Source organism: Corvus brachyrhynchos, unplaced genomic scaffold, assembly GCF_000691975.1.
Source record: "Corvus brachyrhynchos isolate BGI_N302 unplaced genomic scaffold, ASM69197v1 scaffold412, whole genome shotgun sequence".
Taxonomy (NCBI): domain Eukaryota; kingdom Metazoa; phylum Chordata; class Aves; order Passeriformes; family Corvidae; genus Corvus; species Corvus brachyrhynchos.
In genome coordinates this window covers 608,867-636,553 of record NW_008236761.1, presented here as the reverse complement: position 1 = coordinate 636,553, position 27,687 = coordinate 608,867, and the positions used below count along the sequence as shown (strand labels likewise).

At 53.7% G+C, this 27,687-nt stretch overlaps 1 protein-coding gene and 1 long non-coding RNA gene across 4 annotated transcripts in view; one reads left to right on the top strand and one right to left on the bottom strand.

Moving 5' to 3' along the window:
* LOC108444896 overlaps positions 1 to 14,777 on the top strand; it is a 54,980-nt gene extending 40,203 nt beyond the window's left edge. For both annotated transcript variants that reach the window (XR_001859617.1, XR_001859616.1), the window contains one exon: positions 11,431 to 14,777. This is a non-coding gene — a long non-coding RNA (uncharacterized LOC108444896). The remainder of the gene's footprint in view (positions 1 to 11,430) is intronic.
* Positions 3,960 to 27,687, bottom strand: part of SLCO2B1 (solute carrier organic anion transporter family member 2B1) — a 34,490-nt gene continuing 10,762 nt past the window's right edge. For both annotated transcript variants that reach the window (XM_017727094.1, XM_008644634.2), the window contains 13 exons: positions 25,438 to 25,575; positions 25,186 to 25,348; positions 23,458 to 23,685; positions 22,360 to 22,458; positions 21,853 to 21,983; positions 15,124 to 15,232; positions 11,000 to 11,164; positions 9,684 to 9,876; positions 8,657 to 8,813; positions 6,549 to 6,709; positions 5,403 to 5,467; positions 4,774 to 4,894; positions 3,960 to 4,519 (listed from right to left, as the gene is read on the bottom strand). In XM_017727094.1, coding sequence (XP_017582583.1) covers positions 4,345 to 4,519; positions 4,774 to 4,894; positions 5,403 to 5,467; positions 6,549 to 6,709; positions 8,657 to 8,813; positions 9,684 to 9,876; positions 11,000 to 11,164; positions 15,124 to 15,232; positions 21,853 to 21,983; positions 22,360 to 22,458; positions 23,458 to 23,685; positions 25,186 to 25,348; positions 25,438 to 25,575 — 1,905 coding nt within the window. In that variant the 3' untranslated portion in view covers positions 3,960 to 4,344. The remainder of the gene's footprint in view (positions 4,520 to 4,773; positions 4,895 to 5,402; positions 5,468 to 6,548; positions 6,710 to 8,656; positions 8,814 to 9,683; positions 9,877 to 10,999; positions 11,165 to 15,123; positions 15,233 to 21,852; positions 21,984 to 22,359; positions 22,459 to 23,457; positions 23,686 to 25,185; positions 25,349 to 25,437; positions 25,576 to 27,687) is intronic.

The window sequence follows — 27,687 nt, the reverse complement described above, 5'->3', positions numbered from 1 at the left end:
CATTTCTCCAATCTGCTGTGAATGATTTGGATTCCAATCCTGCTGTCCACAGCATTCACGACTGTAGGCAGAAATTTTATGAGCTCCTGCTTTTCTCATCGTCCAAGTGATTAATTAAAATATTGATTAGCCCTAGAGACGGGACAGACCCTGGTGAGATTCTTGGAGATAAATCCTTTTGGGTAGGCAGTAAACTACCTGCAGCTCCTGGAACTGAAGCTTTCCGATTACGCTTGTTTTCTCTCCTTCTCCTTTTCTCCTCTCTGCATGTTTGCATCTGGCTGATGCCAAAACCCTCATCTGGTTTATGAGGGTGAGGTGGGACAGGATCAAAACCCTTCCTTCAGTCAGGAGGGAGCACAGCTTCCCCAGGTGCCTGCCTGAAGGAGAAATGAAATGTTCGGTGTCATCTGTGTGAGACAATCCATGACATCCTTATCCAAGTCATTGCCCATGGATGAGTCGCTTCTTCAGCATCTTTCCAGGGATCAGAGCTGGGTCTGGATCTGCCTGGTTTCTGTTTTCCCCTTTGGAAATCCCTGGAAACCTCCAGTTTCTGGGAATTGTTGTGTTAATTGGTAGCAATTCGGTGATTCCTTGTCTCATCTTTTCAGTATCCCAGTGGGAACCTCCCGGATTTTCTTGAACTTCAGTGTAACATCTATGAGTTATTTGCCTTCCTCTTCCCCAGCCTGGGAACTGGATTCCATCCACAGCTCTGCCTCAGTCCCAGGCACAGCAATTCTTTGTCTTTTGGCCACAAACTGTGTCTCTTCAGCGAGCATTTTCTGGGAACAGACTTCAGGTTGCCAGAGGCAGCTCGAGTGCATTTTAATAGAAATATTCACTGGGTTTTGATTCACGTTTTGTTGGCCCTCGGCAAACAGCCACAGAATCCACTCAGGACCATCCCTATCCCCTGTGCTGGAAAACCTGCTCTGTAACACCAGCAGGAAACTGGGAGAAACCCTTTGGATGTGACTGCAGTGGAGCCAGGAGCACTCCAGGGAGAGATCTGGCCGAGCTAAACACACCAAAGGTGATTTAAAAGCTTCAGCTCAGCTCTTTTTCCTGAGGAACGGGAATTGTGCTCGGCTCTAAAGCAGCTCTCGGCTCCGTAAATGCTTTGGGTCCTTCCCTCCAGTTGTAACTCCTTCTCTTGACCCCGTGCAATTCCCTCCAGCCCTAAAGGCACCGTTCTGCCTCCGGGTCTGTGACCCCTGGTCCCACAAAGTGCTGCATGAAGACACCCAGTGTTCCGGTTCCAGGAGGTCCATGGGCTTCTGGCCCAGCTGGATTCACTCCTGTTAACCTCCCCAACGCAGTCCATGGCTGGTGGCCCAGCTGCACCCCTCGGTGCTCTGTAAACTCTGTTTCAGGCTGTCTCCAGGGAATGCCTGCTCTGGGGAGAACCTGGCAGCCGGCACAGGGTGCATTTTGCTGCTGCTACCCCTTCCTTTGCTTCCTTTCTTTGCAGCCCTCGCACCTGCCTGCCCCTTGCTCTGCATCAAACACTCCTCCTGCTGCTCCCTCTCTGCTGCCAACCCTTTCATATTCCCTGGTTTTATCTCCTCCCTGCTGACGGGAGCTGGGAGCAGCCTTTCCAAGCTGCCTCTCTTTAATCTTCCCTGGCAAGGCAGTCCCTTTCAACTGCGTTCTGAAAGAGCCCAGAGGAAGGGACAGGGAAACGGGGGTTTATTGCTCTTTGTAGAAGCTCCAGCCCAAATTGATGGAAATTACCAGAGCAAAAGCAGAATAACAGGCCTAGAGCTAAGAGCCACTGTTTGCAAGTGCCTTGGGTGCTTATCCACAGGGATCTGTCCTCTGCTGGAGGGGTAACAAGGGAAGGAAGAATTCAGGCTGTACCAGCTTGTGCATTGCCTCAGCCAAGCCTTTCCACGATGTGATAGGAGTTTTCCAAGTGGAAAATGAATGTGGATCCCCGAGCCCAGCAGTGGGAATGGGCTGGGAGTGAGCCGGCCAGGCCATCCTGCAGGTCCCTGGTGCATCCATCAGGATCCCAGCCAGGCAGGAGAGGGATGTGCAGCCTGTCTGCCACCTGCAGCAGCAGCACAGGCAATTAAACTCACTGTTTATTTTGGGAAAGGGTTTCATTTTCCCATTCTCCCCTCCTTTCTGCAAGTGGAACCACCGCTTCCAGTGGCTTGAGGGGCTCTCAGAAAGGCTCTGGAGGGGCTCCAGTGGGATGGGGGAGAGAACCATGGAATCACAGAATGGTTTTGGTTGGAAGGGCCTTAAAGCTCATCTGATTCCACCCCCTACCATGGGCAGGGACGCCTTCCACTACCCCAGGTTGCTCCAAGCCCCGGCCAACCTGGCCTTGGACACTTCCCTGGGCAAAGAATCGAATCCCTGGCAGATTCCTGGCACAGCACACTGCAGCTCCCTACTTTTCACGCCATATGGAGCAAATTGTGCTGTTGTTTGTTTGTTGTGGTGTGGAAAGTACCTTGGAGCGACTTGGGATTGAGCTGAGCATGGCAGGAACTGCCTGTGAGCCAAGGCTTGTGCTCAGCCAGGAAAGAACCTTCTTCTCTGTGGATGCAGCAAATTCCTGGGCTGCCGGGAGCTGGAACGACCACTGTGGGCATCGTGAGCTGTCTCTGCCCTACTCCTGCCCGGAGAACCCCATTCCCACTCCTCTCCTGCTGCTTTAGCAACAGATGCTGCCTGGCCAAGGCTCGGAAAAAGAGGACAGTGCAAAACTCTCCCAGCTTCGGCTTTCCAAAGCTCCTGGTCAGCAAATGCTACTTGTCCTTCCTCGGATGGGTCCTCCTACATCCCTTCAGCATCCATGCACACCTCTGCCTTTCAGAACCTTCTCTGAAGACAGACGTCACTTCTTGGTACCCTGAACACGGCTGTAAACTCCGAACCCAGTGAACACAAGGCACTGCACAAAAATAGGAAAAGAACCCAACCCAAACCCCTAAAAAATTCCAGTCGACCTCTCAGGCTGCTCTGAGGTAACTGGGTCCTTCAGAATGGCTGGGCAAACAGTTTGGGGAAATAGCTAAATTCAGTCACTTCCCCACAGGCCTTCCCCCCTCCACTTCTCTGCACACCCAGCCCTTTCCAGAGGATATTTGCTGGGGGGAAGGAGGGAATGAATTCTCCCCTCTGTGTAGTTCTTTTCTGCATTTTTGGGTTGAACTTACCAGTTTTGTTTTCTCTACTAAATTCCATCCTGGCGCCAAAAATGACAAAGCCACCCCGTGGCTGTGGCTGCTTGCTGGTGGTGGGAGCAGCACAATTCACTCCTGGGTGGGAAGGAGTCCCAGCACGGGCAGAGTGCAGGAAATAGAGGCAGCTGAACCAAAATAACACCAGGCTGCACTTCCACCCTGTAATTACAGACAGAACCCCCTTCAGGGAGCCCAGGGCTGGCTGGCTCTGGGCTCAGATGGTTCAGCCACAATCTCTGCCCAGTCTGGAGAGGACTCCAACCTCCCCCTCTGATCCTGCGTCCCTGGGAAAAGTTCTGCCCTTCTCAAGCTGCAAACCAGGAATGCACCTGAACTCCCACGTGCTTCAGTGAGCTCCTGTGATAAGCACTGACCATCAGAAAGTAAGTGCTGATAACACAAAAAATAAGAATTATTATTATTGTTATTATTGTTATTGTTATTATTATTAATATTATTATTACTACTACTATTATTATTACTGTTGTTATTACTATTATTTTAGGAATGGGAGTTTCTCCCCTGGGCTGGACCTCCTGGTCCTTTTGGTGTCCTCCCCTCCCCAGGATCCTCATCCCTGCAGATGTGCAGGTTGGTCCTTCTGACAAAAGTGGTGACAAAAATCCCAGCAGTGTCAGCTGGAGCTGGATGAAATGTCCCAGGAGGAGAGGGCATCTGACACCAGGAGAGGAAAGGGAACAAGCACAGCTGACATTCTGGAGGCAAGGACAGACCATCAGTCACAGAGATCTATGGGTTCAGTACAAAACCATTTCTTAAAAATGATTTATTTAAAAAAATACAACCCACAAAACCCTTCAGGTTTATGGTTAATGCTCAGTGCTGGCATCACCGAGAGCAGGAAAAAATGCTTTGAAGGACACAAAGCCTGGAGGCTGCAGAGTCCAAGGGTTGAAGTGTGCGGACTAATCCATGGGAAGGAAGAAGCTGCACCCCTGAGGTGGAGAACAACGCATGGATGGATCCCCAGCACTGCAGGAAGAGTTCATCCCACCTGGGAGATCAGGAGGCAGCCCCAGGGTGCATCACTCTGGGCATCCACCCTCCACAGCTCGGGTGTGGGCTGATTCACGTGGCTCCACCTCCCCAGACATGATCACAATTCACCTTTGCGGTGTCACACTTTGGATTCCGGGGTCTTTATGGAGTCTCCTGACAGTTTCTCCTTTTCTGGCTCCGCCTTTGTCTCCTGTGCCTGGCTGGCTTCCCTCTCCTGCTTGCTGAGGATCAGATACACGGCCCCGAAGCACAGGAAAGCGCCCACCTCGAAGAAAAACTGCAGCCCCAGATACCTGTGGGGTGCAAACGGAGGATCAGGGGAGTGGGGATATTCCTGAGTGCTCCAAGCACCTGAGACTCTGGGGAGGTTCTTCCAGGGACTGCCTCTGCCACAGTGCAGAGAGCTGGAAGGGCCTGGGGGGTGAGTGTCCCTGTGTGTTCACAGTGCTTTGCACAATGATTTGCCACGTCCCCCCCGCAGTCCCTGACCCCCATTATCCCGATGCCACGTGCCCCCGCAGTCCCTGATCCCGGTCTCCAGCCCTACCTCTGCCTGAAGAGGGTGTTGTCGTAGTACCTGCAGGCTGCCCTCCGGTCACACCTGCTCTCCCACAGGATGCAGGTGGTGTCGATGGCGCTGCCGTACAGCACCGGGCCCGGCATCCAAGCTGCAACACAGGGTCAGCCAGGTCCAGCCATCCCCCCCACCAAAGTCACCCCAAATCCACGTCCCCACGTGCCCCAGCCAGGTGCCTCCGGAACGCTTCAGTGATGGTGACCCCACCAGCCCCTGGGCAGCCCATTCCAGCTCCCCTCCTCTGTACGCTGAGCACTTACTGCTCCTTCCCACGGCTGCTGTGGCACAGCCTGGGGGCCTCCAGGGTCACATGAACTTTCCCCTTTGGAGAAGTAACTGGTGGGATCCCAGGACAGGGTTTGGAGCCCCTCTGATGCACTGGAGGCGAGCAGAGCAGTGTCTGCACACAGCCTGAGCTCCTGGACCTGAAGTATTCCCATCCCTCCTTTGCACATGGAGATGGAGCCCTTGGAGCTGCCCTGTCTTATCCCCACTGCAAGCACCCCCAGACCCCACAAGGCAGCATCTTTCCCTGCCTTGGGAAAGCCCTCTCCAAGAGCTGCCATTATTTTCCAGGATGATATTTTAACACAATTTACCTAAAACTCTCAATAGCATGAACTGTATCCCAACAGCAAATGATTTGTCTTCAGGCTGGATGCTCCTGAAAAACAAAGTGGAAAACATGTCCTCTGGCAATCCCACCAGGATGGATGCTTCCCTCCCTGGCACGGCACCTCACCCACACATGGTCCTTCAACCCAGCCACCAAGCACCCAGGGAGTTCCCATTTACATCAGCAAAGCTGATGAGGGTTCATTCATTAGGGCTGAACACTGACCATGGCCTTCCCTTGGCCTGAAAATCCTGCCAGACCCAGGAAGACATGGGGAGGGCTTGGCTAAGGAGCACTTTTGCTTTTGAGTCAAAGAATCTGGGTGAGTGAAACAGAGGCAATGAAAGGGATGCTTTTTGTAACTGAGCAAGTGCTTTGCACGTGGAGGCAGCGGCTTTCCTGAGGTGAGAAGCCCCAGTGTCCATTCTGCTGGCAGCCCAGTTTTCTGGAATCTGTATTTCTGGCTGTGGTTCCTGCTGGGCTCACATGTGGAAAAGGACTGGTTGGCAGAGGACCCCCAGGCCAGCACCCTCAGGGGACTCAGCTTCCCTCTCCTCTCTGACTGCCTGGAGTGCACGGAGCTCTGGGAGGTAAAAAGGGGTTTTTAACAACAGATTTTTCCCTAAAAAGCAACTCTTTAGAGTATTTTGGCCATGGAAATGTGCTCGGAAGTATTTATAGACATTTATAGACTAAGACAGAGACTTCCCCATGGCTTTCCTCTCTCCCTCAGCTTTGCCCATGCTGGGGTCCAGCCCCACCAGCCTGGGCTCGCGTCTAGGTGGCTCCATCCTGCTCTGCCCCACAGGCACCTTTCCAAGGATGTGGGAAGGTGCAGCCCTAATTGCCTCTCTGCACTGGGAGGGAGGCCGCTTGCAAGCAAAGGAAGGTAATTAAACTTCTTAACTTCACACAGAGCTGCCTTAAAAAGAGCCCAAGTGCCATGTGCTGAATTACTGCTGAGTTAATGGTGCATCTTGTGCTGAGGTAAAAATCCCGGCAGGAACAGGCAGGAGGTGCAAAACAGGGCTGGTTTAACCCCCAGCTGCAGAAGTCCTTCCTCCTGAACCAAACATCCCCTCTGGAAGCCCTCTGTGGCTGCCCAGGACCGTGCCCAAGGCGTCCCCACCTGAGGATGAGCATGAAGGATGGCGTGTGGGATGTGCTGGCGAGGATCCCTGCCAGGCAGGACAGGACCACGAAGGGCACGAAGAGGTGGGAGCAGCCGGTGCCGCAGGTGCCCGGCCTGGCGAGCCCCGCTCCCGGGATGCAGCTGCACTCGGTGTAGTTCTGCAAAGAGAGGAGAACGTCCAGGGGCTGCTCACATGCCCAGGGATGCGCAGATGGAAGGGAACACTGCCAGAGTGAAGGAGGGCAGTAGGATTTGTCTGGAAATAATTAGCAGTAATTAGCACTCAGTACTTCGGGGGCACATCAGAGCCCGGTGCAGGGCTCCAGGAGAGCTGGAGAGTGACTGGGGACAAGGGCTGGAGGGACAGGACACAGGGAATGGCTTCCCACTGCCAGAGGGCAGGGATGGATGGGATATTGGGAAGGAATTCCTGGCTGTGAGGGTGCTGAGGCCCTGACACAGGGTGCCAGAGCTCTGCCATCTGTGCCCAGGCGCTGTCCTGCTGGGAGCCCCTTCATCCAGGGCTGTGTGCAGGGCCCAGCTGCAGCCAGAGCCCAACCTCAGGGCAGCGTTAAATCAAAAACATAAAACCTCACCTTTGAGAGAGGCTCATAAATAACTGGCAGAGAATTATAGCAAAGAAAAGATGCCCTGGGGTGATGGATGAGGAATTTTTCCTTTTCTCTATTTTTTAGCCACAATTTTCTTTCTTTTTTTTTTTTTTTTTTTTTAAACAAGAAACCTCTGGGTGGTTTTTTTGAGGAGACCTTAAAATTAATAATGAGCATCATCTTTTGGTTGCCAGAGGGGGTGGCAGTTCGCAGAAGGGTGATCCCAGAGGCAGGAGCAGTTCAGGGTCTCCCAAAACCTCATTCCTACATCCAAGCTTGCACGGTGCCCTCTGGAAAGGCTGCAGCAGAGCTGGGCACACAGCTGCAGGGCTTTCTGCAGGCTGGGAGGTTTCTGGAAACCCCGGGACAGGGAAGGCAGTAGGCAATGAGTGCCACAGGTCCCTGCACTGGCAGAGATGCTGAAAATTGTAAGAAAAGTGTAAAATTTCCGAGAAAGCAAGGGCTGGAAGAGGGAGGCAACTTCGAGGAGGAAGAAAGCAGTTGGAAAGGATCTGCCATACAAAAGACAGGCGTGGGGGTGCAGGAAAGCACATTTGGGACTAAGCTCTGGCAGAAAGCATAATTGTTATTAAAATGAAGTGCTGTTAATTAACAAAACGCTGCTGAAAACTGCCCAGACAGTCCCACGCTGCCATTACAGCCTGTGCCAAGCGGAAAGCCACTCATCCTACACAGACTGCAGAGAGGTTGGAATGGCAAAGATTTCCGTGCGGGTTATCTGTTGAACTGCGCTGTCTGCAGACCCACAGAGCAGCTGGGAGAGCTCAGAGCTGTCGGGGTGTTGGTGGCAGGCCGGGAGCAGCACAGCAGAGACAAGCACAGGGCAGCAGAAAGACCCCACCAAAGGAAGGCCAGGAGCAAACCCCACTGTTCCAGCCCCTGCACTGGACTCTCCACTCAGTCCCCCTCTCATGCAGACACTTGGCTGGGCAGCCTGTGCCCATGGAGAGGGTGTGCACTCTGCAACCAGATGGCAATTTCCACCCTGCAAACCTGGGAGCTGAAAGGTGGAATAACACCCCTCTGACGAGGCTCTCCCAGAGCACTCACCACAGCTCTGCCAAATGCCAGTGCTGGGAGCAACCTGGGCACCTGGGAGGCGTCCCTGCCCATCCAGGGGGTGACCTGGGAGAGCTTGGAAGTTCCTGCCAATCCAAACCATTCTGTGGTCCTGGGGCAGCCCCTCAAGCTGCTGGGTAGCAATGAATCTGGAGAAGCCAGGGTTTGGGGAGCACAGCCTGACCTGGGGGTCAGGGAATGGGGAGGGACACCTGTACATCCTAAAACACTGGATCCTAAGAGGTTCGTTCCTGCCTGTTGCCTTGGCCGAGGGATGTTCCCAGCCTCCCCCTGCTCATCCCACACGGATCACGCAGTGCTTGCCCAACACCAATGAACATCAGAAAATCCATCTGCCAGTCTGGAGCAGGACAGTGGTCACCCCTCAGCAGCCATGCCCCAGGCCCAACTCACCAGGACTGAGTTGTTTGTGTTGATGTTCACATTCCTGCAGCCAGCAGAGCAGGGGGAGGTGTACTCCACGCCGTTGGAGCCACAGACGGGGTTGAAGCCCTTCTCGGGGCAGTGACACTGCGCGTTGCACTCCATGTCATGGTGCCCAAACCCAGAGCTGAGCACGAGGGAAGTGTTAGTGCCAGGTACTGATCAATATGCATCTTACAGAGAAAACAAACTGCCTGTGTGCTGAGATCAGTAAAAACCCACTTGACTGCTCAACAAACCCTTCCCCACGTGTGAGTGAGGAGCCACGGGAATTCCACCATCACCCCGGGCCTTGGCTCTGCCTGGGCAAAGCATCCCAGCCACAAATGGTCCCAGGAGCCTCCCACTTCCTTCATACTTGGTCCCAAGCCCGGGCTTTGGGGTTCTTGCAACACCCCACTGTGGGAGGGAAGGAGGGAGGGAGGGAGATTCCCCTGAGGGCCGGGACCACAGGACACTGACCAGGCAATTCACAGAGACCTGGATCAAGCCTTGAGGGCACACAAGAAGATCCTGCCCATGTTTAGCTGCTGCAGCTTGGAAGGTGTGATCCCAGGGCTGGCCCAAAACTTTCCAAGATGAAATGTAAGTCTTGTGCTGTTTGTGCCAAAAACGTGTTTACTTCGGGTTCCACACTTGCTCCTCAGTGGGAAATCTCACTGGTGGAACTCTTATAACCCTGCTCCTAAAAATCTCATGTTAAAAAGGTTTTAACCCAAAGGAGATAAAGCTGAGCTGACTCCACCGTGTGTGGGATAAATCATGAAGGGTATCTGTATCATTTCTGCCCTAAACCTAAGGACACAGCAAACTCGGTGCTTATCCACAAGAATTTTTTACTTTATCTCCATCAGCCGCTTCTCCTGAGGAAATGAATCAATTTCTGGGGATTCTGCTTGGCTCCCACCCCCACCCCGAGGAATGTGCCCGTGGCTGGGGTGTGCCCACCCTGGGAATGCCCCCCCTGCCCCGTGCCCAGCCCGCAGAGCAGTGGTACCTGTCCCAGTAGGTGACACCGGCCACCTTCTGCGTGGGGCAGCCCAGGAAGAGCAGGGGAAAGGCCCCGAGCAGGCAGAGCAGCATGCCCAGCACACACAGGGCACTGCACTGCCTCAGAGACATCTGGAACCGCTTCAGGATGGCACCGCCCACCACAATCCCCACCATGGCCCCGGGGATGTTCACGGCACCTGGGGAAAGGCAGAGCATGGAATCAGGGAATCACAGAGTGGGTTGGGAGGGATCTTAAACATCACCCAGTTCCAGCCCTTCCACTGTCCCAGGCTGCTCCAAGCCCCGTCCAGCGTGGCCTTGGACACTTCCAGGGATCCAGGGGCAGCCACAGCTGCTCTGGGCACCCTGTGCCAGGGCCTGCCCACCCTCACAGGGAAGGATTCCCTCCTAAAACCCTACCTAAAGCCATTCCCCCTTGTCCTATCACTGTACCTTGCTTTCCATCCTCTGAGCTGCGTCAGTCCCTTCTCACAGCAAAGGCCCAGGGGATTTGCTGTTGGGTTCCTGTTTTTCAGCACAGGGGATTCAGAAGGGACCAAGGTTTTTGCAGGAACTGGTGGAATAATGCTACGAAAAAGCTGCTTTTCAAAGCCAGGGCAAACCGGCTGCCTTATGTATCCATGGATGGAAGATGCCAGGAGCAGTGGAAAGCCATGCTTCACCCAGCAAAATGTGATTTTTCAGTGTGGACAGGAGGAAGCACCAAGTAAACCTGGGGAGGATGTTTAATTTCTGTGCAGCACAGGACTGTGCCCATTTCTGTGGTCACCCTTGTAAAACCCCATTTATCTAAAACCCCCCATTTTTGGGGGAGACCAAAGTTCAGCTACAGACGTGCAAACTGATTAATTCAGCTGAGGATCAACGGGGAGGTTGCTTTCAGACCATAAATACCCACGCAAGGAAGGAATTTCCAGCTACAGAAAGCTTTTTGATCTGAGGGAAAAAGGCAAAGCAAGACTCAGTGGTGAGAACAAAGGCTAGAGAAATTCATCCACTGAGCACAGGGCTGACTTGAATGCAGAGGGTAAATCTGAGCTGGGAGCAGCTCAGCTCACATCGGGGCAGGAGAGCACTGCTTCAGCATTTTCCCTCCCTGCCTGCATTCAGCCCTGGGCTTTGCCAGTCTGCTCTGCTCACTTTATTCTGATTTATCTGTTGCAGACCTCAGTTTTCTGAGGAGCTGTGGCAGGATCTCTGAACTCTCTGACTGATTCTGAGAGGGGGGCTTTATTCCAGAGGAACTCTTCCTAATTTCTAGATTATTTTTTAAAGAGTCAAAAGCTCAGCAACACTTACCAATGATCATGTTGGCCAGGGATGCTGTGAGGGAGAATTGTCTCTCCAGGAACTTGCCCATGAACGTTGCTAACCCAGCAACCATGGCAGAGATGTTGACCTGAGCCAGCACCACCAGCAGGTACACGGGATGCCGCAGGTTCCTCAGCAGCACCACAGGGAAACCTGAAAGGACAAGGGGGCACCTGTACCATGGAGAGCAGGGATACACCAAAATATTAATCAAGGAATCACAGAAGGGTTTGGGTTGGAAGGGACTGCAAAGCTCATCTCATTCCACCCCTTTCCTTGAAGCTTTCTGGCAGGGCTTCTGCTAAAACAAACACAAAAGTACATGGGAAGTCACTAAAAGTTAATTTATTTGTTTGCTGCACTTGCAATTTCAGTGTCCTTTTTGTTTCAATAATGAAAAATGCATTTTTTGATTACAGGCAAGAAACGCTCCAGCAAGCTGCTCTAGGGCTGAACCCTTGAGCAGGAGAGGTCTCCACGGAGCTCAGCACAGGCAGCCCCAGCTGCCAGGGAACGGGGTGCCCGGTGCTGCCAGCTGGGAGCTGCAGCTGTCCATCCTGGAGCGATCTCCCCTTCCTGCACATCCCAACCCCACTTTCTGCTCCTGCTGCTGCTCTCCCGCTGCCTTCCCCTGCTCTGGCTGGCACGCAAAGGGCAACTTCCGAACGAACTGCTGGTGAGTTTCCCAGATGAGGGCTCGGGCAGCCAATATGTTGGAGCAGAGATAAGGAATTAACAGGGAGGATTAATGCAAAGGACTGCCATAAATTAATGGTGTTAATTCTCGGCAGCTGACAAACAACTGGGACAATCTTTCTATCGGCTCCAGCCCAGCGGCACCAGGGCACTGCGGTGGGGAGGCCTCCCTGGGGCTTGTCTGGGAGCTGTCCCCAGATGGGGACAGATTTTGGCTGTCCTAAATGTTCTGTGGAGGGCAAAAGGACCCTCTGTGGGTGCAGTAGGGTCCTCCATGTGCAAAGGCAAAACTCCCCAAACTCATGGCAGCATCGCCTCTCCTGCTCAGCACTCTGCCCTCAGGTCAGGCAAGCAGCCCAAAATTTTAGGGAGTTGCAAAAGCAGGTCCAAGCATACTAGGCATGGTCAGGGACCCTGGAATTTTGACCTTGTGGAGGCTGGCAGTCAGTGGGGAGGGGGAAAGAGCTCCGTTACACCAATGTGAACCCAAGAGGGGAGATGGTTTTGCTTTCAAGTACCACTAAAGGTCCTGATCTTTGAAGCATATTCCTGGAATTTCTGAGCCATATTACAGATAGGAAACCTCAGATTGCTTGCTGAAAAATCTGATTTTTGTGGGAATCTTCCACCAAAAAGTTCTTTTCCCTGTAGGCCTTTGGTCTTTTCAGTCAAACCACACCCCCTCTGCCCCACCAGATCAGAGGTAAAAAGCTGCAACTCTTTTTACCACTCGGAGGTAGAAAGCTGAGCAGGTCCCCACTTCATGGTGGGAGCAGCAAGACTTCCCATCCTCTGCAATCCCCACCTCAGCACTAATTGGATCTTCCTCACAGCTCCAGAGAGGAAGCTGGGCAGACAGGAAAAACAAGTGGAAACTTCAAAATAATAAACAAAAAATATCCTTGAAACTGCCTCTAGGGACCATAAGGGAAACAAACGAGTCACGAGTGCAGCGTTCCAATTGCTTTGAAGATCACCTTTAATGGGCTAATTCCCAGTATGTGCAGCAGAATCGGCACATCCTCCCAGCTGTTTTCAACAGAAGCCTGGAAATTAGCAATGGAAATTACTTCAGGCAAGCTAAATCCTACAGTTTTTATTTCTGCAGGAAGATCCTGTGCCTGCAGAAGGAGGAATTGGTGGTGGTGGGGGTGCAAGCCAGTGTCCCACAGAGAGAGCATCTGTGCGAGAGCCAAGATCATTCCCCATGGAGGCCTGATGTCCCCAGCGCTGAGGGACTCAGCCAGCAGAGCTGCTCCCTCCTGGGGTGACTGACCTCAGTGCTTGGAACGTCCCCAGAGCCCCTTATCCTGCACACAGCTCCATCCTGTTATCGCTGACGGGGCTGGAAAGGCCCTTCCTGCCCAAGGCAGAGCCTCCAGGGCTCAGTGCGCTGCCCTCACACCCTGCCCCAGAGAGGCCCAGAGCCCCCAGGAGCACCTCATGGCATGGGCTCCAGCCCAGCCTTGTTCTGCTTGCAGGACATGGCAAAACTTCCCACAAGCCTGATTTTGCCCTCTGGTTATCCCCAAAGCAACAGAACACATGGCAAAAGGCATTTCCTTCTCCATAATCGTGGAAAGGTTTGGGTTGGAAGGGGCCTCAAAGCCCATCCAGTCCCATGCCATGGGCAGCGACACCTTCCACTATCCCAGGTTGTTCCCAGCCCCATCCAACCTGGCCTTGGACACTTCCAAGGTGATTCAGGCCGGACAATCTCCAAATGCTGCTTTCATAAATTATCGTGTAGAAAATAATAGTAAAAATAGAAACTGAGAGAGGAAACAAAACAAGCAGGAGAGTGATGGAATGGGAAGAAAATTCTCTTTCCAGTGACTCGTGGATGAGCCAGCCCTGAAGTCTTTAGGCTTCACCCAAACTGTCCCATCTAACCATCACACACTACCTGTCACCCTGCTCCTGGCTCTAAACAGGGTTTTGTACTGGAGATCCTGGTGATTTCAGCAAGATTGCTCTCCTGACAAAAACCAGATGCTTCATTTATTTCAGAACTGGGCTTTGGGGGATAAATTCTCTGAAATAATGAATTTAATACCACAGCCCTGACACAGCAACACTGATGCAAGCCCCGAACCAAAGCTGCAGCTGGAGCAGGGTAAGATATTTCCTCCTCTCTCCTCCCGGGAGCGGGGAGCTCATTTTCATTCGTGTTTCAGAGGCACAGAGCAGAGTGTTGGTGTGAAAATCCCATCTGAGCACTATCAATCTGTTCCCACGCAGCCGCTGCCATCACACAGGATTCTAAATGACAGTGCAACAAGGTCGGGGGGGGAAGAAACCCCCGACCGCCTCCTCTAATTGAGCATTAGGCTGACGAGCAAACGCTGCCACCAGCGGGAGGAAAACCTGCCCACGCCTCCCTGGCTGTGCCTGCCCTGCACTGACGTTCAGAACACAGAGGATTTCCAATAAGTTAACGGGATAATAGCTGGGAAATATGGTGGAAGCTGACACGGAGTGACTTCAGAGGGCCACTTTTCATAAGTAGTTGCCAAAGTGCAGTGTATTTAAAAACCCCAAACATCCCAACCATTAGCAGATGCCTCCACAGACTAAAGCCCAGCTGATCCCCTTCAGCACAAAGAGCCCACTCATTTCCAAACAACTTAATTGCACTGGATTCAAATCCCAGTCTCTGATTTTAGCTGCTCAGACCCTGGCCCCAGGCAGCGCCGGCCATCCTCAGTGGGACAGGAGGTCAGCCTGGCTTGGATATTGTCTCCAGCCTTGGAGGAGCGGGTCTGAAGAGGGTTTTTGGGGATGAAAGTTGCCAGTGCTGCTGTGGGTCTGATTCCTGCCATGGCCTGAGGACTGAGCAAGAGCAGCTGGATGCACCCTAGCCCCTCTGACTGAAGGGGGTCTCTCCCTTGCCATGGCCCTGCTCCAGGCTCACAGCTTGCACCCCTCTTCCCTGCCTGGATTTGGGCTCTGGCGAGATCTTGGCCGGTTTCCTACTGCCCACCTGAGCCATAAATCACAGAGTCACAGAAGGATTTGGGCTGGAAGGAACCTTAAAGCCCACCCAGTCCCACCCCCTGCCATGGGCAGGGACACCTCCCACTAGCCCAGGTTGCTCCAAGCCCTGTCCAACCTGGCCTTGGGCACTTCCAGGGAAGACATGTGACACTCAGAGTGACCAAGCCCAGGTGCTTTGGCTGGCATGGGGTGCAGCAGGGCAGTCTGGGTGAGGTGAACCACATCTGCTAGGAGCAGAGGGGTTAAACCCAACACTGAGCCTAAGGTGCATCTCGAGGGCCCATCCAGGAGCTGGGCTGAGCATAGGTGGGAACATCCCTGTTCCTTGGCAGCACTGCAGCCCCAGCACGGCCCCAGCTCAGCTGTCTGTGCCAGCAGGGAGTTGCCATCCGCGTGGGATCGGGACATTCCACACTTACGTCTGATGAACTCCGGTAGGGAGAGGCTCTCCATGTGCTTGGATCTCGACCTGAGCTGGCTCAGCATGTCCTCCCTCTTCTTGCTGCCACTGTCCTTCCCTCTCACCACCTGGGGACACACCAGAGGCTGTCACTGCACACATCATGACAGAGCTTCCCCTGCTCTCGCCTTTTCTCTCCCAAACCATGACACACAGCAGCCCATGATGTTTTTGGCCTTGGCCATCCCTGTCCATGTCCAGCTGCTGCTCCCTGCCCACACCACCGGGTTTCCAATGGGGCTGAGAGCATCCAGACATATATCCATGCTGCATGCACCTTTCCTGACAGCAGTGGATCACACTTCATCAATATCAAGCTGTGCCATTCCCCAGGCACAGCACACCGTGTGCTCAGCTCACACAAATTCAGGAGGTGCAAACCTTTGCAGGGAAAGCTGGATACCCTTAGGGGGATGGTTTTCTGCCCCAGAAGTTCTTGTACCTCTGTGTGTGGGGACAGGCACAGGCACCCAAGAGGGATACAGCTGGATCCCCACCAGCACAGCTTTGGGCACCGGTTTGGATGGAGGATGAGCAGTTCCCTGTGTCTCTGTGTTCCCTAAAAGCTGCTGGGCAGGAAAGAGGCAGCAATTGTAAGAGGAAAGTGTATCCAGGCAAGCAGGAGGTCTGGGATGGAGGCAAAACATTTGTCACCTCCTGAGCCAAGAGGCTGCCCAGGGCAGTGGTGGAGCCCCCAGCCCTGGAGGGCTCAGAGCGTGGAAGATCCATTGCAGCCCCACTCGGCCAAGTGTCCAACACCCCACGGCACTGGGAAGCCAAAGGAGCAGAGGATTTCTGGGATGTGCTTCGGGTCCCCTGCTCTGCTTTTAGGGGAATCACAGGAGCAGAGGGCATTAATTAGAGGAGCTGTGGGGCTGTGCCTGTGGGGTGGCAGGGCAGGGCTCAGGGGAAACCACAGAGTGCTTACAGCCAGAGCCAACAGCCCGGCTCTGCCACTCCCCTCAGCTCAGCAGCTCTGCTGCAGCTCCTGGCACCAGTCTGGGCTGGACAAACGAGTTCATTCAACAGCAATTAGAGACTTGTAATGGACACAGAGAAACAGGCAGCTCTTGGGCGAAAATCACCTCCTGTGCTCTGAAACTGAGAGTGGTCATTAAACCACAGTGAGGTCACAGTGTCTGTGCTGCGGGTGCCACGTGCCCCTTTTTAAGGGCAAAAGCAATGAAACTCCTTTCCTGTTTTTTATGGCTGGAGCTCAGGCTTTCATACGTTTTTCAAATGCAAAGATAAAATCCGGCTCCCTTTCACTTTTCAACTGCGTTACAGGGGCTCTTCTCTCTGCTCTGAAACTGCAGCACTTTCCAAAAATACATTCAAGCTGTTCCTGACTGTGGCTTCCTCAGCTTCCAGCTGTTTGTACTTCTGAGAGTCAACAGCCGGCACGTCCAGACAAAACGCAACTCCCCCCAAATTCCCCAGTCTGGGTTGTCCCTGCGGGTGACCCTTGCAAGGGACATTTCCGTGCTGGCTCGGGAGCAGCAGCTGCCTGCACAGGGAGCAAAGCCCTCACAGAGGAGGAAAGCTCCTCTCCCCGTGCTGCCTTGGCCCTGGTATATTTTTTTGCTGCCTGAAAGGATCAGGAAATACATTCCTCTGGGATGAAGGAAAGCAGGGGCAAAAGGAAAAGCAGAAATCCTGCCTGCTTGCTGCAGATGATACGGGAATGGTGCTGGAATGCTGCTGGCTGCGCCATCAGCGATGCCCAAGCCCTGAGGAGGATGCTGTGCTCCTGCCACAGGGAATTTTGGCACTCTCACGGCAGGAATTTGTCAAGCTGGAGCTGGAAGGTGCAGTAGCATGGGCTGGCTGCTCAGCCCTGCCCCAGCATCGTGCCAAGGAGAAACAAACTAAGCTTGCAAAATGCCCCTATACTTGGGTTTTCTTGGATGATTCCTTAAAGGACTCCATTTCTTGGTGCCACTCGTTGCATCTCACATTTTTGCAATGAGATTTTATCTGTATGGAAGATTTTGCCCACAGAAGCTGTGGCTGCCCCTGGATCCCTGGCAGTGTCCAAGGCCAGGTTGGATGGGGCTTGGAGCAGCCTGGGACAGTGGAAGGTGTCCCTGCCCATGGCAGGGGTGGCACTGGATGGGCTTTCAGGTCCCTTTCAACCCAACTCATGCCGTGATTCCCTGAGTCCACTGGCATCACTTCCAGTCTTCCAGGGATGGAGGAGGCAGACAGGCTTCTGAGGAAGGAGAATGAAGCTCCCACACACTTTGCACCAGGAAGAGCATCCCCAGCCTGACCTTGGCCTGGGGAAATCCCCAGTTTCCCTGCACAGACATGAATAAATCCAGGGATGGCTGAGCAGGGCTCTGCAGGAAAGGAAAATGAAAGCAGCTTTTGCTGCCAGCTCCTGCTCTCCCCACCTGCTACTGCACCTGTGAGAAGGGCAGCCAGAGGTGCCAGCAGCCTGGGCTTATCCAAATACACCCCTGGAAACAGAGATAAATGACCTGCTCTGTGACAGAGAGGTTTTCTTTGTTTATTTTGAGGTGTCTGCAGAGTTTCCCTCTGGCTGTGAACAGGACCTGGCACTCCCAGCTCAGTAAAGTCAGAGAAGTTATTTTCATATTAGACAAACAAAGTGTAAAACCTCACAGCTTGCAAAAGGATTACTTTCCTTTTGACAAGGTCACGCTCCCCACAAACACTTCATTCTGCCTCTTGCAGCACGTGCGGGTCCCTCCAGGGACCCTATTTCCAGGAGTGTTAACATCACCAGTGGAGGGGCACCTTGCTCCCACTGAATGGGAGGATTATTTTTAGCTGCTGTTTGTGCCTGACTTTAAAGCTCCCTGGGGAAAATCCACATGTAGAGCCCAGCCCACTCCTGAAGCCTGTCCTTCCACTTTGCCCTCTTTGCTCCTCAGATCATGCCCTGTACTCCTAGGCTGCCTTTGGTGGTGTTTTGGAGCTTTAATGAGGCACCCAGAGCATCACAGCACCTTTTCCCAGAGAAAGAGCTCCATCTCCAGCACCCAGTGGGGGCCCACAGGAGAGCTGGACAGGGACTTCTGCAAGGGCAGGGAGGGACAGGACAGGGGGGAATGACTTTAAGAGGAAGGAGGGCAGGGACAGATGGGATATTGGAAAGGAGTTGTCCCCTGGGAGGGTGGGGAGGCCCTGGCATAGGGTGCCCAGAGCAGCTGTGGCTGCCCCTGGATCCCTGGCAGTGTGCAAGGCCAGGCTGGAGTAACCTGGGATAGTGGAAGGTGTCCCTGCAACATGGAGGGAAATAAGTTTTTGAAACCTCCTGCCAGTGAGGCTCAGGAGGAGAGCACTGAGGAGTGACCTGGTGTCCAGAGGGGTTGTGTGACAGCAAACTGGAGCCACCAGGGCTTGGACAGGAGCGGGACATGCAGACCTGCTTCCCATGAAATCCATGGGAGCTTGGATACGAGTGGGACACGCAGACCTGCTTCCCATGAAATCCATGGGGGCTTTGTCTCGAGGCATCTGTCAGTGGATGCCGAGTGCTGCCAGGGCAGGGAGGTTTGTCCCAGCCAGGAGGAAGAGTCCCTCAGTGTCACTCAGTGTCACTCAGCCCCTCTGGCATTTGGGAGACGTTGGGTTCTGTGTTTGGAGTGTCCCAAAGCAAACCTGCAGTGGGAGGGATCTGGGTGGCCAAGACAGGTCCTGCACACAAGAAATGCTGAGCAAGGACAGTGCTCCTGTTTCTGTCTGAGGCGTTGCTGAGAGCAGCTTTCCCCCTTTCAGTCCCTCTCCTTGTCACCCTCAGAGCTGCAGGACAGACACAGGCTGTGGCCCAGGAATACTGGAATATTGTGACAATACAGCTGCCTGGCTTGGGATGCAGCAACACCAGCAGATGGCAAAGCATGAGCTAAACTTTGGCTACACAGCAACTGGAGAGTGCTTCAAGTTCCTCACAATCCAGGACACAACTGCAAGAAATGGTCCAGGCTCATGGAGGCAGGATTAAACTGGAACTACTGGGAAAAAAAGCTGTTCTTGACTGAAAACAGTTTTTCCAGTATAAAAGCCTCATCCCCTCATCCCCTTCTTGGGTTCATGACAACTCCATGGCTTTGCTGTGATCAGCCCCCAAACAGGATTATTCAGGATACTCTGGTGCTAGAAACCTACCGACAGGCAGCAAAGTAGAGAAATAAAGATGTTCTGGGCTCGGAGTGACTAATTTACAAAAAAAAGATCAGAAGAGCAGCCCCACATTATCATTAATGTTAACACGAGCCCTTGCAGGAACTTCAAAGGAAGAATTCATCAAGAAAAGGTGAAGCTGAAATGTGGCTGTGGAATGAAAGATGTAGATGTGTCCTGGCTGGTGGGAGGAGGCAGATAAGTCTCCGAAGACACGGAGGGCTGGGTGATACCCGGTGTTCGCTGCGTGATGCCCACTGAGGAGGGTGGCCAGAAATGGAATCCAAGCTGCTGGTGCAGGAACACCTCAGCTGCCTCTGGGCAGAGCAGAGCAGAGCTTTTTGCATGGGCTGTTCCCATGCCGAGCCTGAAGGCATCTGCTGTGGGTAAGACAAATTTTTGGGGCTCTACGAGCTGCGTGGAAAAGCTCAGTTGATTTCTTCAAGTACTTGCAGCTTGTGGTTGCTCTGCTGGTAGATTTGTTCCTGCTTTGGACAGTCAGAAATCCTGGAACACTTCCAGGGATCCAGGGGCAGCCACAGCTGCCAGGGCCTGCACACCCTCACAGGGAACAATTCCTTCCCAGTATCCCATCCATCCCTGCCCTCTGGCAGTGGGAAACCATTCCCTGTGTCCTGTCCCTCCATGCCTTGTCCCCAGTCCCTGTCCAGCTCTCCTGGAGCCCCTTTAGGCACTGGAAGATCTCCCTTCTCCAGACTAACACCACCAGCAACTCCAGCCTGAATCCACAGCCCTTTGTGATGGAAAACCCATCACTTTTGTGTCCTTAGCCAAACACTGATTTACTCCAAGGGCAAGCCAGAGAAAGGGTCTTATATACATATATATGCATATGTACATCTTTAGATATACATACATACATACATATATATAAATTTATATATACACATACAGAAAAACATCCACGACACCGCAGATTTCCAACAAATCTTGGAGTGCTCCTGCAGCCCACATGTGTTACCCACAACAGCATCTGGCAAACTTTCTACAGAGGCTTTTATCTGAATTTTTAAAGCAGGGCCCCTTGCTGCTGCTGCTGGCGCTGATACCCCCATGGGACAGGTGTGGCTGGCCCCGGTGCCTCCCATTCTGCAAGGAGGGCAGAATTTGGCTATCATTTAGTGTATTTTCCTATTCTTATTTTTAACTTTCAGCAGATTCCAAGAGCTTTCTGAGGGGGATGGCAAAATGGAGAGAAATCCAAGAATTCAAGAAACTCACGTGCTGCAGATGGATACGTGGGTGCTCGGCCATGTGGGAGCGTTCCCACAGATCCCAGCCAGCAGAGCAGGGTGAAATCCTCCTGCTCTTTCTTAAATCAATATCCACCCATTCCCCCCTTCAACTCTTCCAAACTGCTCAGAGTGCAGCACTTGCCAGAAAGTGCAGCTGTTTTAGTTGGAAGTGCATTATTTTCTCTCAAGAGCCGCTTATGAAATTAATATTCCCATCAGCCCTAATGAAGAACTTTTCCCTACGATGGAGCGTGCCACCCTGGCATACTGAGCAGGCCCTGCCAACACAGACCATCCCCAAGGCTTCAGAGCAACTCAGGCTGCAGGAGGATCAGTCAGGCACACTGCATTTGGGATCACCTTTACTCCGCCAGGCGCAGAGCAGTTCCCAGCCCATCACCTCACAGCTTGTGTCAGCCAGGAGTAAATCACTGCATCCCCAAGCTGAACTGGTAAAACAGGTCGGGGAACCCCAAATCTCCACTCACTCCTGTGGAAATTCAGGCAGTGTCAGGAGAAGTGAAGAATTACTCTGCAGCGGTGCACAGACTTGTTTGGACAGGAAGGTTTTGATGCTGCCTCAAAGCACAAGTGCAAGGCAATGATACCACTCAGAGCATGGCCAAGACACCGAGATGAGCACACCTTCACCTCCTGAGCATGTCCCAGCAGCTTCAGCAGCATCCCAACCCACAGAAAGTGCCTCCTCTGCAAGCACAGCCTGTTCTCTTCACTGCTGCCAACACGCCGGGACGCGCAGCCAGGGAAGCGCTGGGGAAGCTCCCGAGTTGTGCACTCCAGGCATGCACGGCCACTCCCTGGCCCTGCTCCCCAGCGGCTGCTGAAGAAGAGCTCCCAGCGTCTTCCAGGAGCCCACTGCTCGAATTTCAGAAATGTCATAGTAATTTAAAACGTCCAAGGACTGCTCCTGAAAAATCCTGCCAGGATAGACAGGTCTGGCTGCCTTTACCTGCCCAAGCAGCCTCTCATTGGCACCTGAAACATGGGGCTAAGTCCTTTTCTCCTATGGAAAAGGGTGTCCTTGTCTTCCAGGAGCCCAGTGACGGAATTTCAATTCTACCTCCAAAATTCAGGAATTCTCAGCTGCCAGCACAGACAAAGCTGGCTGCCCTTTACCTCCCCTGCAACCCTCTCATGGAAACATGAAAATCTGAGACTGCACCCTTCCCTTCCTAAGGAACAGATCCTGGTTCCAGTCCCTGTGGCTGACATTCTGGCTGCACCGCTGTGTGTGTGTGTGTGTGCAGAACCTCTCCTACCTCCTTCGGCATTTCCCGTGGGAAGAAGAAGTAGGGCAGGGCAGACACGGCCACCAGGCTGGCGGCCACCAGGAACCCGAGCCACCAGGCCCCGACCCAGCGCGGGTCCTTGTTGGTGAGCTGCACCTCAGCTGCAACACAAGTGGGGAGAGGGGCATCAGACCAATGCTGGGACAAGGGAGGGAGCCCAGAGCACCGAAGGGTGGCCCCAGTCACCCCCGACATCAATCAGCCCCAAGGTGGTGGCTCCCAACCCAGGGACCATCAGTTCTGGGGTCCGAGCAGCGTTTGCCGCCGATCATCCCAGCACTAAATCACATTTCATTGTCTCTTTCCTATTTCACTGCTGTCCCCAGGACGTCCAAAGAGCCACTCAGCCCTTTGGATGGAGACAGCTGGGACAGGGATGTCCTGGATGCCCTCTGCCCCACCGGCACAGGCCACAGAACCCACAGGAGGCTGGGAGCCCCTCTGCTTTAGGAGCTCTCCCAGGACCCGCTCCCTCACCTGCGCCGACTTTGTCGATGTCCACGTAGAACCTCAGCATGGCAGAGCCCAGCATGAAGGCCACCCCCGGGCCGATGACCGTCACGGAGAACAGGATTCCTGCAAGGTATGAGAGCGGGGAAGGGCTCAGCCTGGGGGAAGGGACCACGGGGACCAGGCTCTGCTGTGCCTGCCTCCAGCACAGCCCACTTCCCCGGCAGCTTTCTAATCCCCAAAAGGCACAGCCCCATGCTCCCTATACTCCCTTCACACACGGAATTCCCTTTGGCACGGCTCAGACCTTTCCTGATGCTTGTCTGCAGCCTCCTAGAAGGACTGCAATACTCCCAGGAACAAGATGTGCCCCTTGGCATCAGTAATCCAGGAAACACCAAGGTTTGTTACAAGGTTAAGGAGATAAAATTTATCAGTGAACTCTCCTCCATGAATTACTGATAAAAGAAATCCCCACATGTAAGATTCAACTCCTACCTGGTTTGGATCATATACCAGAGCAAAATTTGATGCTGTGCTTCCGTTTTTTAACAGTAATGACCTGTTTCTGATCTACCTTTGCTGTTCCATTCAGTTCAAAAGGCTGTCACAGGCAACAGCTGGGAGAGGACTAGAAGGACCTGCAAGGACCACCTTGTCCATCCCATCACCCTGGGACAGCCCTTTTGGGCCTGTGCCCAAGCTGTTCTGAAGGATACTCTCCCATCTCCTGGGTGGTTGAACCTGCTTTCCTTTGGGTTGTATCACTTTCCTAACATCTAAACAGAGTCCTCGTTGCTGCCCCTTAAGCCCACAGCTGCCACAGAGATCAGATTGTCCCTCTTGTCCTTCCTGAAGCCTTTTTGGAGGAGGATATGGTTACTAACTCCATCTCCAGGTTATCTCTCAGGCCAAAAACCCCAGCATCTGCCCCAAATGGTGCTTCCCAGCTCTCCTGCTCTCTAAGCCTGAAGCAGGTAAACTCTTTTTGCAGAAACTTTCCTGGCTCTGGGCAGAGCACAAGGGCTGTAACGAACCCTGCTCTCATTAATGCAAATTAGTCCTGGCTGGCCTTGCTGTCACCTCCACCCTGGCTTCTCCCCCTCCCAAGCAGCCCAGCCTTACCCAGGTAGAGGGGGGAGTTCCTCTCACTGGCGAAGTCGTCGATGTAGGAGATGCCGAAGGGCTGGATGGGCACGCCACCGATGCCCAGCAGTGCCTGGGCCATGAACATGACCAGGAGAACCTCGTGGTTCTCCCTGGAGGCGTGGGGGGTGCAGCTGGCAGCGCTCAGGTTGGCCCAGGCCCCCGGGGCCCTGGGCTGGCACAGGTCCGTGGTGTTGCTGAAGGTGCCTGCAGTGTCAAGGGGAAAGGTCTGAGGAGCTCGGTCTGGAGAAAGAACTTCTTCCTTTAGGCCCTGCAAGGGGCTCTGAGCTCTCCCTGGAGCCTTCTCCTCTCCAGGTGAGCACCCCCAGCTCTCCCAGCCTGGCTCCAGAGCAGAGGGGCTCCAGCCCTGGGGCAGCTCCAGGGCCTCCTCTGGATTTGCTCCAGCAACTCCATGTCCTTATCTTATCCTTAGGTGAAAGAAAATACAAAGAAGGTGCAAAGAGCACTCCACTGATGTTCACAGAGATGGGTTCATGTGCCATGAAAAGCCACCTTCATCAAGGAAGTGGAGCTGAGGTCACTCCCAGGACCTTTGACTGACCTTCCAATACAGGTAAATGAGCAAACCTGCAAATTTTGTGAGTGGCTACCCAGGAAATGAGAACTCATTTCACATTTTACTGCCTAAGTGAAAGTGCTGATTCTAGCACCCTCCTCTTCCTTGGAACCCCAGGCAAGGGGGTGGGGGTGCTCATAGCAGGATTTCCATGGTTGTGCCCCAAATCCTGTGGAATTCCAAGTGCTCAGACACGGGGCCACCTGCACCAGCACTGCTGAAACACCAACTCATTGTTTCCAAACTGGGGTTTGCAGCTGGCCCCTATGTGCAGCCAGCAGTTATTCACCTTTTCAGCCTTCCTTTGGTGTCTGCAGTTGCCTGAAACAGCTGCACTTCTTCTGATGAGCCAAACAAAAGCTCCTCAGTGGAGGCTTCTAAAGACTTGCTGGAGCTCCATGGCAGGAATTGGGAAGGTGGCAAAAAATTGGTTTTCTCCTTTCTTTCTTTTCTCATCCCTTCACTTTCCTTCAGAAAGAAAATCCCAAACCCACCGTGTCCCATTCCCTCCACGAGTGATTTAGACCTGCATGTTTCTCAAGGGAGGCTGATTATCTGGTGGGGTCTAAAACCTCAAAGGCAGCCCAGCTAGACCAGGGAAGGCAGGTGAGGTTGGATGTGCAGCAAAGAAGGGGAATCAGAGGCACAGCCTGTATTTTGATTGTTTTCCTGCCCTTTGCCGTGGCTTCATGGTTCTCATGTCCCCTGGCTCTGCTTTCCACCAAGTAGCTGTTGCCTCTCAAGGCTGAGATGATTTCATTCTTAGAAAAATAAGATTTCTTGAGGAGAAGCCAACAGCTTGCAGCTCGCAGTGCCTGGAGGGAAGGTCATTTCACAGTGGCTCCCCACTGCCAGGGGGCAGGGGTAGATGGGATATTGGGAAGGAATTGTTCCCTGGCAGGGTGGGCAGGCCCTGGCACAGGGTGCCCAGAGCAGCTGTGGGGCCCCTGGATCCCTGGCAGTGTCCAAGGCCACGTTGGAGCAACCTGGGACAGTGGGAGGTGTCCCTGCCCATAGCAGAGGTGGAACACGATGGTTTTTAAGGTCCTTTTCAACCCAAACCATCCTGTCATCCTACTATTTCCTCCTTCTGCCCCAAAAGGCCTAAACCAAGTTTCTGGAGCACTTACTGGCCACAGACTGGTCGTACTCGTAGGGCCCTGTAATGAAGTGGGGCAGGGACATGAGGAAGCCGGCCAGGGACACGAGGATGGCCCCGCAGCCGATGAGGCGCGGCCGGTGCACGCGGCTGCCGAAGTAGCTGACGAAGACAATCAGCAGCGTGTTCCCAACCTGCAGGGACAGAGAGCGGGAATGTCTCCCAGGGAACGGGAGGAGCACGGGACAGCGCTCAGCAGGGACGGGGGGCTGGCGGCGCTCACCTCGTTGAAGGAAGCGAGCAGCCCTGAGGTCTGGCTGGAGAGGCCGTAGCGTCTCTCGATGGTGGAGATGGAGCTCTTCAGGTAGCCGGAGACCAGGAGCTGGGAGAGCTGCAGCAGCCCATGGCAGAACACAAAGAACTGCCAACACAAAAAGAGAGCCCCCAGCAGGGTCACCGAGAGCTGAGGGTCACTGAGAGCTGCAGCACGAAAAACTGCATCCCCCTCAGAAAGGCACCGTTATCCAACATAAACCTCTGACCACAAGGCTTGGAAATATCACCTCTGCTCTGCCACCAGTGAACTCTTCTGAAATTAGGTCAGAGCCATGAAATAGCCCTCTGCCAAAAAAAACCAACAGGGTCAGCATCTGCAGGGAGGCTGTAATTCCTTCAGCTGAGAAGTGGCTTTGGACAAACACATTCCTTCAGTTGGGATGGCGCCTGTTTGTGTTGGCCTTGTCCCTAGGATGCAGAGCAGAAGAGAGCTTGCACAACGTTCCTGCTCCCATTCAGCCAGAGGCAGGCAGCCATCCCCAGTGCTGGGAGCTTCTTCTGGGACAGGAATGAGCCCTTCCCAACACAGCAACAAACAACTCCTTGAGGCAAAGTCAGGAGAAGGTCAGGGAGAAGAATTCAGATCCCTTCCCTTCCCTTCCCTTCCCTTCCCTTCCCTTCCCTTCCCTTCCTTTCCCTTCCCTTCCCACAAAGCCCTAGATGTAAAAGACTCCTCCTTTGGAAAATGTGAAGGTTCTTTTCCACTTCCAGAAGAAAACCTTGTCAAAGTCCACCATCTCCCAGAAAATAATTTGGCCTCATCTCCATCCTCCCTCCTCCAGGTGAGCCATCTCCTTCCCTGCTGCCTTGTGGCTCTCCCAGGCATCCTTCCAACCCCCAGAGGAGTTCAAATAACCAGCCTGAACAGCCACAGCCCACCCATCTCCCTGCAGGACAGGCTGCATGCCCCAGGCTCCTTCCAGAGCTGCTGCCCTCAGCCTTAGGTGATGCCCAGACCCTGAGGGCACCACTCCTGCTCTGTGTGTTTTGCACCAGCTCCCACCACAGAGAAGCTGCTCAGCCTGGCCTGGATTTCTGCTCTGTCTCGTTCTGATCCAGGCCTGAAGGGAGGTCACTGCCAAACTGGCCTGCTCTGTAAGCCCAGGGAATATCCACAGCACAGAAGGGGGCAAGGGGAAGGCCAAACCCCTGGGGTCCCTGAGAACTGTGGGGCTGGGATATGGTCACCACCTCCCAAGGGGATGGGCTGGCACAATGCACACCAGGCCACCATCCAGGACCATCCCTGTCCCAGGCTCATGTCACCACTGATGGATGCAACGTGCCTGGACTGGGGAAATGTCAGCCAGCCAGAGGAAAGCGTCCCCAGAGTCAGCTTTGCTAAAACTCCTACGTTCCTACAAGTCGCTGGCTGTGTCCAGGCTCTGCTTCCTGAACACATCAGATGCAAAGGCTGGAACCAGATCTGTTTATTCCAGGCATCCACAGCACACAGCCCACTGGCAATCCGAATCCAGGACCTTCATGGGTTTACAGCAGCTCAGCAGCTGCCCAGCACTGCCCCGTGTCCTCTTCAGCTCAAAAGGGGTTGGGAATCTGCTATTTTATTCTGCCCTGTCTGGGCAGAGTAAAGCACAGAAAGGAAAGATGGCCCTGCACAGGACCTGCAGTGGGTTGGGCAAGGACCCCAGTTCTGCCTCCAGGGGCTCTTTGCTCTCAGCATCAGTGTTCTGTCAGGAAAAGAAAGAGCAGACCTTTCCTGGCCTTTGGATCTGCTGGACTGCTGGGACTGATGGACTGCCCCAACAGGTGACCCGGACTGGTAGACACCAGCCTTTCCCAAGACCTTTTCCCTGACAGCAGGACAGACCATGGAGAGCCAGGAGCAGCCCCAGGGCTGGGTGGTCCTGGAAGGGAGCCCCAGCTCACAGCCCAGCACCTTTTCCCTGAAGGGCTGAGCTGTGCTCCTAATCCTTCCCTCTACATCCATGGAACTAAAGCAACTCAGAGAATCCAAGCACCGGCAAGGTATGGCTGCTCCCACCCCGCACGTGCAGGAGAATAGAGAAACACACTGCATCCCACACAGCCAGTAAATCACAGACCTGGGAATTAAACAACAACATTTCCTCTCCTGGTGGTCTGGAACAAAGCTTCTTCCAAAGGCTCCCATTGTTTGTAGCGCTGATAGTGCAGCTTGGCAGCAAAGCCTCCCCGGGAGGCTCTGAGAGCCCCA